Raw genomic sequence first — 14,049 nt, 5'->3', positions numbered from 1 at the left:
ATCCCATTTTACATTAGAGTCAAAAATAATACCCAAATATTTACAACAATCAACTCTTTTTACATATATGTCTTTAATTTTTATTTCAACTAATTTAGGAACACTATCTGAGTAATTTCCAAAAGTCATGAAAACAGTCTTATCAATATTTAAAGACAGTTTATTAAGTGCAAGCCAATTTGCAACCTTATCTAGTAGTTCATTCATTTTTTTAATACTTTGCTCCCAAGTGTCCTCAGTAGCAATGATTGCAGTATCATCTGCATACGATATTATACAACCATCCTGTATGCCAATTAATAAATCATTTACATATAAAATAAACATCAATGGCCCAAGGATAGTTCCTTGAGGCACTCCAATAGTTACATCTTTATTCTCGCTTATATAATCATTAATTTTAACTCTCTGCTTTCTATGCTCAAGATAACTTTTCATTAGTTCATTGGCCTTGCCTCTAATTCCCATACATGAAAGCTTATCCAATAATATACCATGATCTACCGTGTCAAAGGCTTTTGCCAGATCTAAAAAAGTTATTAATACTGGTTTGCTTTTGTCTAATTTGTTATAAATGATGTTAGTTATATGATTTAAAGCGTCTGCAGTTCCTATTCTTTTAATAAAACCAAATTGTTTTTTAGATAAAATATTACAATTTATAATAAATTTATAAATTCTTGAATGAACAATTTTTTCAAAAATTTTTGCAATATTCGAGATTAAAGAGATAGGTCTGTAGTTAGATACCATAGATTTACTTGAACTTTTATGTATGGGAACTATATCAGCTAATTTAAGTGCTACCGGCCAAGTCGATTTCTCGATGCATAAGTTGAATATGTAACTTAGTGGCTCTACTATAAAATCAGCAATGGTTTTTAATACTTTAGTATTGATCATATCGACTCCACCATTTTTGAATTCAAATTTAGTAATTATATTATAAATCTCTATAGGACTGGTAGGTTCTATGAATATAGTTTTCTTATTTAATTTTGGCATTCTCAATGACTGATCCAGTGGCTTTACTATTTTATTACTCAATTTTCTTCCAACTGAGCTAAAATAATTATTAATTGTATTTACTATCTGTAAGTTGTCAGTAAGTTTTTGGTTGTTCTCGTTTATTAAATAGTCAATCTTTGTTTCTTTTTTGGTTTTCTTTGATATTTTAGCATTTACAAAATCCCACAGTTTTCTTGTGTTATTAGCGTTGTTTCTAATTTGATTCTTATCAAAATTTATTTTAGCATGTTTAATAATTATACTTAGCCTATTCGTAAATTGTTTGTACTTTAATTTTAATTCATCATTGCTTCTATCTTTAATCCACTCATGGTACAGTTTATCTTTCTTATTACATAATTGTATAATATCATTAGTAATCCAGTTCTTTCTATGTCTCGTTTTCTTATTGTTCACAATCATTGAATTACTAATACAATTTTTAATGCTCGAGATTAGAAAATTAATAGCAACATCTGGATCATTCATATTGTACACTTCATTCCAGTTAGTGTAACATGCATTGTTCAATAATATGTTGTAGTTTATATTAAAATTTTTAGTTTGTTTTATTTCTTGAAATAGTTTATTCTTTTTTATTTTAACAAGTAGAGTATAATGATCCGTTATAGTATTTTTAATTGTATAAGTTTTTACATTTAAGTTATCAATTTTATAAAAAATATTATCAATGCAAGTCCCACTAATATTTTCTGTATTCGATGGTCTAGTGGTGTTCTGGAAACCTGGTACAAACCCCATTTCAAGAAAATTATTTAAAAATTCTTGCGAGTAAATATCACATTTAGCAAATCAATGTTGAAATCACCAACCACAAAGTGATTTCTATATTTTTAACTTCATTTAAATATGATTTTAAATTATAAATAAATTCAGCTTTGGTTATACTATGAGATCTATATAAAGCCGATATTTCAATGTTGTTACCATTATTCATTTTGATAGAAGTGTTTATTATATTTAATTTATTAACCTCGATAATTTCAGTTTCCTCTATGATATCACTTTTTATATAGATAACAACACCGTCAGCCCTATTTAACTTACTTTCATTGCAATACATTCTATAGCCTGCCAAATTATAAAAATTATTATTTACAATGTTCCAAGATTCAGTACAACAAATATAAAAAGGTTTGATATACAAGCTTGCAACAAAAATTTCTAGGCTTTCAAAATTAGCATCTATGCTCCTAATATTTATATTTAGTACTATATTATCATTACTATTAACATTTCTATTGAAAGCTTCCACATCATTACAGCTTTCTTCACTATGTATCAAATCTTTCTGTATGTTATCAAGAAAATCCAAATTAAGAGCCATTATTATTTCTTGCAATATTTGTTGCCTTCTTACTTATGATAGTACTTGTGTTGTTGAGTGGATTATATGGATAGTCTGTTTTAGCGATGCATTTACCAAGAAGTGCTTTGTAAGATGGGCAGATATTCCTATTTCCAGCTGCATGGTTGATCGGCCTATTTTGATTATATCTATTATTAAAGTCTATACAATTAGAACATTTAGTGTCGTCCTTTGTTGACAGTTTTTTGCTCGAATGATTCTGAGCACAATAACCACATATTTCATTATTTCTACATTTCTTACTACTATGACCATACTTTGAACACTTGTAACATATGTTTAAGTTGAAATCATCAAACACAGGACATCTATTCGTTCCAACATAAAGTTTCTTAGTATCCATGATTTTAGCATAAGAATATGAACTTACTTCAACTATAATAGTCCATATTTTATTGTCTTCATTTAAGTATTTATACACAATGTCAAATTTATCAGCTATATAAATTTAAATATTTTTTATAAAAATCTGTTTACAATTTCATTACGTTTTTCGACTGCGGCTACTTCCATATTGTGCTTCCTCAACACCATAATGTTCCACATCTTCATTTGCTTCAGCTACGTAATTATCAACCTCGATACTTTCTTTCTCAAGAATAAAATTGTGTAGTACACAGGCTGCCACAATCATATGGTTTCCTAATGCCAAATCTTTAATATCTAAATATTTCAGTCTTCTAAATTTTGATTTTAAAAGACCAAATGCCCTTTCAATGATGGATCTTGCACTGCTCTGTGTATTATTATACTGTATTTGTGATGCAGTTAAATGCCCCGTGTTTCTAAATGGTGTAAGTATATTTATTAATGATAAATTTGATAGACAATTAGGGGATAAGCCGAATCACCCAAAAGATGATATTTTTGTGGAATTAATCCATCTGCTGCTATAATTCGTTCATAAAGTGGACTGTTCCTAAATACCCTCGCATCATGTATTCTTCCGGGACTTCCTACATATACAGGGTTGTACACCACATACGACACGGAGTATTGTAGCTAAACGATTAGATTTTTACAAATTGTAAGTTTTGGGTTCGTTGAAGGACTATTAGAGCTACAATTTCAAAATATTTTTACAAGATACAGAGTGTCCCAAATAAATAAAAAATATCAAAGTTGGAAACCAATTCACATATAAATTTTAAGGCGTCATTTCTCCGAGGGTATCAAAGTTTTTAATACTAAATATTTACTGAAGTTTATTTATTGATCAGTTATTGTGTTGCTGTAATAAAATTTTTACTACCTTATACAGAGTGTCTAAATATTTATTTTAAATAATTATTAGCTTTAAACCGCAATAACTTGTTTAATTTAAATGGAACACCCTGTATATTTTAATAGAATCAAATGCACAATTTAATTGTCTAATGGAACACCCTGTATATTATTGAATTTTTAGTTTCTACGATTAAAATAAATGTAAATTTGATTAAGGTTTATTACACTTAAACATTACCGTTCTTGAAATATTTTCAATTTTGTAAAATTGCAGTATAAATTTTAAGGCTTCATTTCTCCGAGGGTATCAAAGTTTTTTAATACTAAATATTTACTGAAGTTTATTTATTGACCAGTTATTGTGTTGCAATAATAAAATTATACTACCTTATACAGAGTGTCTAAAAATTTATTTTAAATAATTACTAGCTTTAAACGGCAATAACTTGTTTAATTTAAATGGAATACCCTGTATATTTTATGAGAATCAGATGCACAATTTAATTGTCTATCAAATTGTATTATATCACTTTTTACCTATCCCTTCAAGTTTTCGTAGAAAATGCATTTTCTTATAATTTAGACCTCATTTATCAATATACCCGTGGAATATTGACATTTTAGATTGTTTTTAAAACAACAAATGTACAAAATGTACAGGCTAGTAATATTATCGTTTTTAGTAAAACGATGATATTACTAGCCCATTTGTATGCAAAAAGAAATATATTTAAATCTTTATAAAAGAGTCTACCATTAATTAAATATACCACCGGTATTTTCGCCCAAATACTAATTAATTACATACTTAATTGTGTTCGTTAATAAATTATTCTAAATAAATGTGGATTTGAATCAGCAATCAATATAATAATAAATTATGAAAATGAACGTCTCTGTTGTTATAAATAAGAATTTGTCAAAAAATGAAATATCATTTTTAAGGTGTTTTTTTACCACACTGTCTAATACACATAAATAATTCAGTTTTTTAGTATTTGGAGCAATTATCATTAATCAACGCAAACAGTCAATTAATGTAGTTTGAATACTGGAATCATATTAATTGGACCTCTTTAACAAATATTTAAATAGTTTTTTTATTTTTTTAATGAAATAAACGAACTATATTGACAATATTAGTATCTGTGCTCTTTAAAAATTTGGTACATCTTTGAAAATAATCTAAAATGTCAGTATTCCATGGGTATATTGATAAATGAGTTCTAAATTACAAGAAAATGCATTTTCTACGGAAGATTGAAGAGATAGGTAAAAAATGGTATAATACAATTTGATAGACAATTAAATTGTGCATCTGATTCTCTTAAAATATACAGGGTGTTCCATTTAAATTAAACAAGTTATTGCGGTTTAAAGCTAATAATTATTTAAAATAAATATTTAGACACTCTGTATAAGGTAGTAAAATTTTTATTACAGCAACACAATAACTGATCAATAAATAAACTTCAATAAATATTTAGTATTAAAAACTTTGATACCCTCGGAGAAATGACGCCTTAAAATTTATACTGCAATTTCACAAAATTGAAAATATTTCAAAAACGGTAAGGTTTAAGTGTAATAAACCTTAATCAAATTTACCTTTATTTTAATCGTAGAAACTAAAAATGTAATAATATACAGGGTGTTCCATTTAAAAAAATACAACTTTGATATTTTTTATTTATTTGGGACACTCTGTAACTTGAAAAAATATTTTTAAATTGTAGCTCTAATAGTCCTTCAACGAACCCAAAACTTACAATTTGTAAAAATCTAATCGTTTAGCTACAATCTTCCGTGTTGTATGTGGTGAACAACCCTGTATATCAATAAATTTTCCCCTATGGTCACATGTACCTAAATATAAAGAAGACATATAGATTTACTTAATATTCATTTAAAATAAGTTGTACCTTGCAATAGTATGGAATGTATTCCTTTCCTGTTGAAATAATCAACTTCATTTCCAGCTGGCTGTTTGCATTCTGTGTGACAACCTCCAATTATCCCAGGAAAATGACGTGTCCTGTTGAGAAATATCTGCAAAAATATATACTTTATTTTATGTACATATGTATAACTTAATCAATTATTACTATTGCAATATTAGCATAATCATTAATTTTTGGTCATTTTATATAGTCCTGAAGTAAACTAGAAATAGCCATTATTATAGATTTGAAAACCACATGGCCTGTACTTGTGGGTAGTCCAAATCTATCACTAGTAGCAAGAAAACTTTCCTGCTTGGCAATAACCCAAACACTAATCAAATTTTTAATATTAATCAGCTCCTGCAAAATATGTTTTATTTAACAAACATCAATATATCAAATTAATAAAAACTTACCGCCATAGATTCACGAGACATATAAAAATGTTCGTAAAATTCACTCTAACTAGGTATTATATTTTCATAATAATTTTCATTACGATATCGTAGTCTACGTTGTTGAACATTTAATAATGGTAAAGGTCTAGCTAAATCATTAGCCATGAAATTAACCATATTTAAATTTAATTCGTCATCCAAGAAGAAATTAAAATTATTCATTTTTCCAGATTTGAAAATGCGAAACAAAAAACAAGAGAAATATAAAACACCTGATAAAACATAAAATGACAAACAAACTATAACCACAATCACGATTTATAATCCAAAGACTAGAATTACATGTGGCAAAATGTCATTTCACTAAATAAACAGTAGCACCCCCTCACGTGAACCAAAGAATTTAAAAGAAGGTGTTTATATAGGAGAAATAAAATTATATGATGACGATTACTTATCTGAAGTAATCGATTACGAATCGTATTTCATCTGCTGAATGCAGCCACTGACTCTTAATATAACACTGCAAGATTTTCGCACAGAGTATCGTATCGAGACGCGGTCGCGGTGCCATTTCGTTGGGTTGCCTATGCCAGCATGATACATGACACAATAAAACAGTTTTATTGTGTCATGCTGGGGCCGTTCGTTCCACGAGCATCAATAATTGTTTGCCGTTGTGCAGACTCAGTATTAGTGGAAATCTACGATTAAATTTATTATTGTTTATGAAATAAATATTACGGATGTGTTACGGACGTCTCAAATATATGGCTCATGGGAAGATGGAGAGCCAGATCTGACGTCAACGACTCGAGTTTGCATCTTCACGATTTTTATTGTAATAAAAAATTGAAAGTATATAATGAATTTGTTGTTTCTTATCGTGAAGAATTATAAATATTTTATTGATAAAAGAAAGGGTTTCTTGCAACAGAGATTGGATTTAAAGCCTTTCAGTTTCGGGTTTGTATCGGCAACCCATGCACCGTTGCGGCACGTCGCGCGTCGGGCGCGTTGTTGCCAATACGAATGTTAGTATGGGGAGAATAATTATCGGAAACTATTAAAAAAATCAAACAAAATTCAACATAATTTATTATTTTTACATAATAATTAATAAAAATAAACATTCATATAATATTGGCTATTATTTTATAAACATAAAAAATTTGGCAAAAAACAAAACAAAAAAGTAGGACCGTACAAAACATAAAATTTATATTTTATTATTCTTACATAACAATTAATAAAAATAAACATCCATTCTAATACTAGACTATTATTTTATAAACATAATATTTGGTAAAAAAACAGGAACGTCGAATTACTTAGAAAACATAAAACTAACGGTTATTGTTCAAATTACAACTTAAAAATATCACCTGTGATGCTTTATTTGTTTTTAATCTTTCCTGTTTTTCATTAATTATCTGTCCTGCTTTTGAAAATACTCTTTCGCTCGGGACCGATGTAGCCATAATACACAGTCTTGTTTTCATTATTTGGTATAAACTTGGATAAATATGTTTCCTGTGATGCCATCATACAAAAGGATCTTGCCATATTCCTGAGCTATCCTTTCTAGGTAAAATGTCCATCTAAATATTTATCTACTTCAACAATACCGGATGCTCTTGGATTATTCGGTTTCAGATGATGTTGAACTTCCATATCAAAATCTTGCCATAAACTTTGAAGAGCATCATGGTTTTCAGATGGAAAATGTATGTCTTGTTTACTGTTACTTTCAGTAATATTGGTATCGTTTATATTTTCTAAAGTTGGATGTAACAATTTGGTACTCCTCACCTCGGTATAGAGAATCTCCAGAGCTTTTCTGAACTTATTTTCATCTATAAACCCATTTTTTTTAAATCGGGGATCTAATATAGTAGCTTGATCTATCAAATTGTTCGATTCTATGTCTTGAAATCGTTTTTTAGTTCCAGTTGGAGTTTTTTTTAACTAAGTCATAGATCTGAGGCAGGCTCTTATTTACATCAAATTTATTTAAATGTTTTACGATTTGCTTGTAATAAAATATGATAGTGGATGCACTAATACTTGTTTCTGTACTTATGGCGATTGTAACTAAATTACATATTTCAAATGCCTCTATGGCTTGTTCTGCTAAAATCCATGCTTCATTTTCTAACTGACAAATTGATTCAAGTTCACCAAGCTGAGTCCTATGGGACGAAGTATTTAAAATGGCTAATGTAGTACTAATGGCATTTTTCATTTTTAAAAATCTGACGATCATATCATATGTGCTGTTCCAACGTGCTTACTACGTCATTTTTCAGCTTTAACGGAGTCATGTCCATACGCTCTGCAGCAGCTTTGAGTTGTGCAGATGCGTGACTACTTCTTTTGAAATAAGTAACTATTATCTTTATTTTATTAACAACATCTTTAATTTCACCCAAACCGGACTGGGTAACTAAAATTAAGGACTGGGCAAAACAGCTACAATATCCCCAACTACCATGACGCACAGCCGCTTTCATATTCGCTGCATTGTCAGAGACAATAGCAGCAATTTTGTTGGAGATTTTTCATTCATTTAATACATCTTTAAGCACATTGCTAATATTTTCCGCAGTATGCCTTTCAGTATATGATATGCATCCTAGCAAATCTGAAGTGAGAATGGTTCTTTTCTCTTCTTCCGCAATATAATGAGCGGTAACGCTAAAAAACTGTCATTTGATCTTGAGGTCCATCCGTCCATTGTAAAGCATACCGCAAAAGCTCTTTGTATTCGCTCTTTTATACGGTCAACCGTTTGGTTGTGGAAAGAAGGAATCAAGGAATTTGGCACGGTTTTCCTCGTTGGAATTTTATAACTAGGATTTAATAGGTTTTATAATCGTCTAAATTCCTCATCTTCTACGATACTAAAGGGATGATATTCTTTAGTTATCATACAAATTAACTGTTTGTCAATTTCTTTTTGTTTGCTTAGTTACAGAGGTTTTTGGAAAAAACTGGTTATGGCCTGTAATGTACTCACACTTAATGATTGTGCTGGTTGTCCTTGTTTCGTGGTTGATGTAGATGTAGACGAAGCGACTTCTCCCTCTTTTGTCGATTGCTGTGCAGTGTGGGCAGAAGTTGATGGGGTTTCCATCATCATTATCTGCAAGGTGAGGTTCTAATACTCCTTGCCTACTGTAGGTAGGATGCTTGTTGGTCATATGTCGAATAAGGGAGGACGTTGATTTATTTTTCACAGACAGGATTTACCCACAATAAGAACATTTTACCTTCCCATTATCGTCAGAGAAGTGACTCCAGATTTGACTTCTTTTGGGTGCCATGCTGCTATAAATTTAAAAAAAATGAATGTTGTGACGGGGTTCCGTTACATTTATTTTGTAGGGTATCGAACCATACATTTTGTGACAAAACTCGAAGAATTTAACAAACACTTTTATTAATAAACTTTACGTGACAATACTTTCACACTACTTAAGATACTAATCATATGTTATTCTTCTTCCTACTGTCCCTCGCTCTCTTGATAATGGACTCTCTAATGTCCGATCGGTCCGGTCCAAGAGGGGCGCGCTATATAATAGTTCTGTGTTACATTCTCCCCCTTTGCACCACACTGGCGTCCTCGCGGGTGGAGCAACGGATGCATTTCTTCTGGATCTTCTTTCTAGGGTGAAATGGCCGGAAATGGATGTTCGGCTGATGTCGGGGTTTGTTCTACGGAGTCAAAATCATTTTGAGGAATCGTTGTGTCCTTCAGGGTGTGGGAACTGTCGGAACTCAGCTTCGGTGGTCTGCCTCGATTACGTAAAGGTTGAAGAGGGTTAAGGTTTCTTTCTTCCGAGATCTGGTATGGGGTCAATGCTGAGGTGTGATACTTTCCCAGTGGTTGATACCGTTTATCCGTGGAACTAAGGATATATGTGGTAGGGCTCACTATCTTCTGAATCAAGAAAGGGCCATCACATCGTGGAGCAAACTTCGATGTGAATTGGTTGCTTGCTTTGCTGAGAACATGAGTGGTCACTAATACTTTATCTCCAACTGAGTAATTATAAGGTCGTCTATGTTCATTCTTTATATTAGTGCGTCGATCTTGGTTCTTCCCATGGTTTTCTCGTGCTTCGTGCAGATTATTACTTAAGGTAAGTAGATAAGGCGTGATTTGCGGTACAAAATTGTCGGTTTGGACTATAACTCGCATATCACGGTTTACGTCATCTGGGGTCCTTAATTCACGTCCAAATGTGAGAAAAGCTGCTGTGTATCCAGTGGATTGGCATTTTACGGTATTCATGAAAAATCTTACAGCAGGTAATTTGTCTATCCATGATGTATGATCATCTGAGGTAAGTATAGCTAATTGCGTTTTTAGATCTCTGTTCTTTTTTTCGACAGGATTGGATTCTGGGTGGTAGACAGGTGTTAAACATTGTTTAAATCCTAAACAGTGGGCTAATTCTTGCATAATAGAGCCTACGAATTGTACTCCATTGTCGCTAATAATTCTCCTGGGCACTCCATATCTAAGAATTATTTCATCAGTCAGGCAGCGTGCACATGCCTCAGCTGTAGCAGTTTTTAAAGGGAACAATTCAGTCCATCTACTTGCGGTGTCTTCAACAATAAAGATCCAACGATATCCATCAGGAGTTTCTGGCAGAGGACCAAAAAGGTCTATGGAAATAACTTCAAATCTTTGTGCTTGTATCGGAGTTTGTAAGAGACCAGCAGGTTTTAAGTTGGTTGGTTTATACCTTTTGCATTCGATACATTGTCCAACATAATCGGTTATGTTTCTTCTCATTCCCATCCAATAGTATCTTCGTGCAATGCGTTGGTAAGTACGTTCAATACCATAGTGTCCTGCGGTTTGATAAAATTGCGGTTCTTCTTCGTCAATATCTGGATTATAACGAAATAGAATTCCGTTTGACATTATATATCCACGTTCAGCCCATTTCTTGAAGTCAGTACTAGTGGCGGAGGATTCTAGGTCAGTAATGATTTTACGAAGATCTGGATCTTCTAGTTGTTCAGCTCTAACGTCACTAGCGGGTTTACTAGGCATATCAACACTAATCATGTTGATGGAATCAGGTGACTCGTTAAGAACAGGTCTGGACAGGGTGTCGGCAATTACATTCTTCTTTCCAGTTATGTAATCTATATGTAAATCGAACGCTTGTAAGCTCAAAGCCCAACGAGCAAGTCGTCCGGTTGGGGTCTTCAAAGACATAAGCTATCGTAGTGGGTGGTGATCGCTCTGAACAAGAATTCTACAGTCCTTCTGCATATCCGCGAAATTTCTGGATTGCCCAAACAATAGCAAGAGCTTCTCGTTCTGTAGTGGTGTAGTTCTGTTCAGCGGTTGTTAACAATCTTGATGCGTATTCAACAGGTCGTTCGTCTGCGCCCTCCCCTGGAGTAAACATACTCCCAGAGCATAGCTACTGGCATCAGTGCGTAGTATATATGGTAACTTCGCATCTGCTTGACGTAGGATTGGGGTTAAACTTAGCAACACTTTTAGCTGATCAAATGCTTCTTGTTGTGGTAGTTTCCAATTCCAAGTTGCATTCTTTTTCATAAGCATCGACAACGGTTTGGATACTTCAGCAAAATTGTGGATAAATCTCCTGAACCAAGAGCAAGTTTGCAGGAAACTGAGCAACTGCTTAACGTTTTTGGGCGGCGTCATCTTCATTATCGCTTCAACTTTTGAGTCGTCGGGTTGTACACCTTCGGGAGAAATAATATGTCCAAGGTATCGAACAGATTTACAGCAAAAGAAACATTTCTTCCTATTCAATTTCAGTTTAAAGGTGTTAAGTCTTTTAAATACCTTCTGAAGATCAACTAGATGCTCTTCAAAAACTTGAGGAAATTACGATTAAGTCATCTAGTAGGCCAATAGGAGAACTTCAGGTATTCCAGATTTGAAACGATCCATCAACTTTTGAAACGTTGAAGGCGCTGTGGAAGGTCCAAAGGGCATTCTGATATATGTGTACGTACCAAAAGGGGTAATAAAAGCTGTCTTATCTCGATCTGAGGCTTTGACATTAACTTGGTGATAACCGCTTTTCAGATCTAGGGTAGTCATGTAATGTGTTTTCTTAGCTTCATGAAGCAGATCATCGATTCTTGGCAACGGATATTTGCACGATCTCGTTACGGCGTTTAACTTTCTGTAGTCTACAGTTAAGCGTATTCCATCATCTTTCTTAGTTACTAAAACAACTGGAGCGGCGTAAGGTGAGTCACATTCTTCTATCGTACCATTTTCGAGCAATTTGTCAAGTTCGTTCTTGAGTTGTATCTTCTTCGGTTCTGACATTCGGTATGGAGGAACTGCGATGGGATTGTCATCTGTCAAAACGATGCAATGTTCTGCGTAAGGAGTTGGTTCGTTACTACTCTCGAAGACTGTATGATTTTCTTGTAAGAGACTATTTAAGTTCTTTCTTTCTTCTGGTTGCAAAGAACTACCTTCTTCGTCTCGTAGAATTATCTGAGAAAAGGTTACAGTGTTGACTGAGACTAGCGAAACAGACTCCTCTGCTGTAAAGTTGTAACATTCATGTGGATTTTCACCAAAGAAGTATGTCTTATGGAATATCAAGGATAACGTTAGCCTTGTGAATAAAGTCTACACCTAGTAATGTACGACTGTTGATGTTCTGGGACAGCTAACATTTTTATAGGAACACTTCTTCCATGAAATATGATTTCAATGTCAAAAATATGGACGGTAACTTTTCTTCTAATACCATCAGCAAGTGTCATTTCAAGGTCGTTCTTGATAATGTATGGTATATTGTCTTTTAATAGTAGCTGAGCTAATGCAGATCCGGCAACACTGGATTTTGCACCTGTATCTAAGTAAGCATATCCATTATGCTGATGTATACTTATGGGAACCAACGGCCTAGTCAATGATGATTCGTGGTTGGTTGTGTTACAGAGGAATTCGGTACTCATCACAGAATGGTCATCTTCATTCTTCTTCGGAGAAAATTTTGGACAGTTGCTTCTGATGTAACCTGGATTTCCGCATCCATAGCACGCAATACCATCATTATTCTTGGGCTCTTTTTGAAGTACAGCTTTGTTACTTGAAGCAGTTGGTTGTGGTACAGAATTTCTTGAATTTGCTGACTGAGTTTTCTTCAGCTTGCGACAGTCGTCTTTTACATGGCCAAAATTACGACAATACAGACATCTTGGACGTTTATCTTTGCCTGCGTGGACGTTTGTCTTTTCATTTCGTGAGTCGGTGCATTCAAACGTTTCTTCAACTAGTCTAGCTTGGGATAGAAGTTCGTTGAAGTTGTTGACTTTGTTGCGAGAAAGTTTTTCACGTATTCTTCGATGTAGGAGTCCATATACCATGTCTAATTGAATTTCTTCTGTTAGCGTATTATTTGGAAGTTGTGCTAGCGTAGAACGGGCTTTACAAACGAAAATGTCAGTAGGTGTACTTTATCTTGTTCATTTGCAAATAATTCACGATACACACGATAGGCAGGTCTTTGCGGTCCAAACGTAAGCTTCAAAAGATCAATTGCTTCTTTCCAGGTACTTATGGTAGCTTTTACACCTTGATACCATTCGGCAGAGAAATCATCTAGTAACATCGGAAGTCCTTTCAACGCATTTTCATCTGATACTTGCGCACAGTCTTTATATATCGATACGGAATCAATAAATGCTTGAACATTGGAGATTTTTCCACCATCAAATCTCGATAAACAACCAGTAATATTTCCATTTTGAGCTGAAGCAACTTGAGTAGGATTTTGATTACCTACGGAAAGTCTGGCTAAGAGTTGTTGAAACTGTTCATCGCTCATTGTTATTGGCGTCATGTTTTCGTTATTTTGAGGGTAGTTCTGACGGGAACGTAAATTATATCTGTTTGTGTCCGTGGTTGCACAGAATTCGATGGGTATTTATAAATACTGTTGATTTTCTTGAACCGTGAGCACACTGATGTAAAAGAAAGTCTTAGCTGAGTGTTTTGTTAGTCCTTAATCAGTTAAACCATTCGCGAATTCAAATTTCGTGGAGAACTGGG

General features: G+C 33.1%; 2 protein-coding genes across 2 annotated transcripts; both read right to left on the bottom strand.

Moving 5' to 3' along the window:
• Nucleotides 1-11,343: 11,343 nt before the first annotated feature.
• LOC115883737 (uncharacterized mitochondrial protein AtMg00860-like) lies at nt 11,344-11,670 on the bottom strand. Its single transcript, XM_030902147.1, has one exon. The coding sequence runs from the start codon at nt 11,668-11,670 to the stop codon at nt 11,344-11,346; it is 327 nt and encodes a 108-aa protein (XP_030758007.1).
• A 1,738-nt stretch (nt 11,671-13,408) lies between these two features.
• LOC115883736 (activity-regulated cytoskeleton associated protein 1-like) lies at nt 13,409-13,840 on the bottom strand. The gene has a single exon (XM_030902146.1). The coding sequence runs from the start codon at nt 13,838-13,840 to the stop codon at nt 13,409-13,411; it is 432 nt and encodes a 143-aa protein (XP_030758006.1).
• Nucleotides 13,841-14,049: the final 209 nt, after the last annotated feature.

Source organism: Sitophilus oryzae, unplaced genomic scaffold, assembly GCF_002938485.1.
Source record: "Sitophilus oryzae breed Bouriz unplaced genomic scaffold, Soryzae_2.0 scaffold_1977_pilon_pilon, whole genome shotgun sequence".
NCBI classification, from domain to species: Eukaryota; Metazoa; Arthropoda; class Insecta; order Coleoptera; family Curculionidae; genus Sitophilus; species Sitophilus oryzae.
Note: the sequence above shows the minus strand (reverse complement) of the source record. Positions and strands in the feature narration are given on the sequence as shown.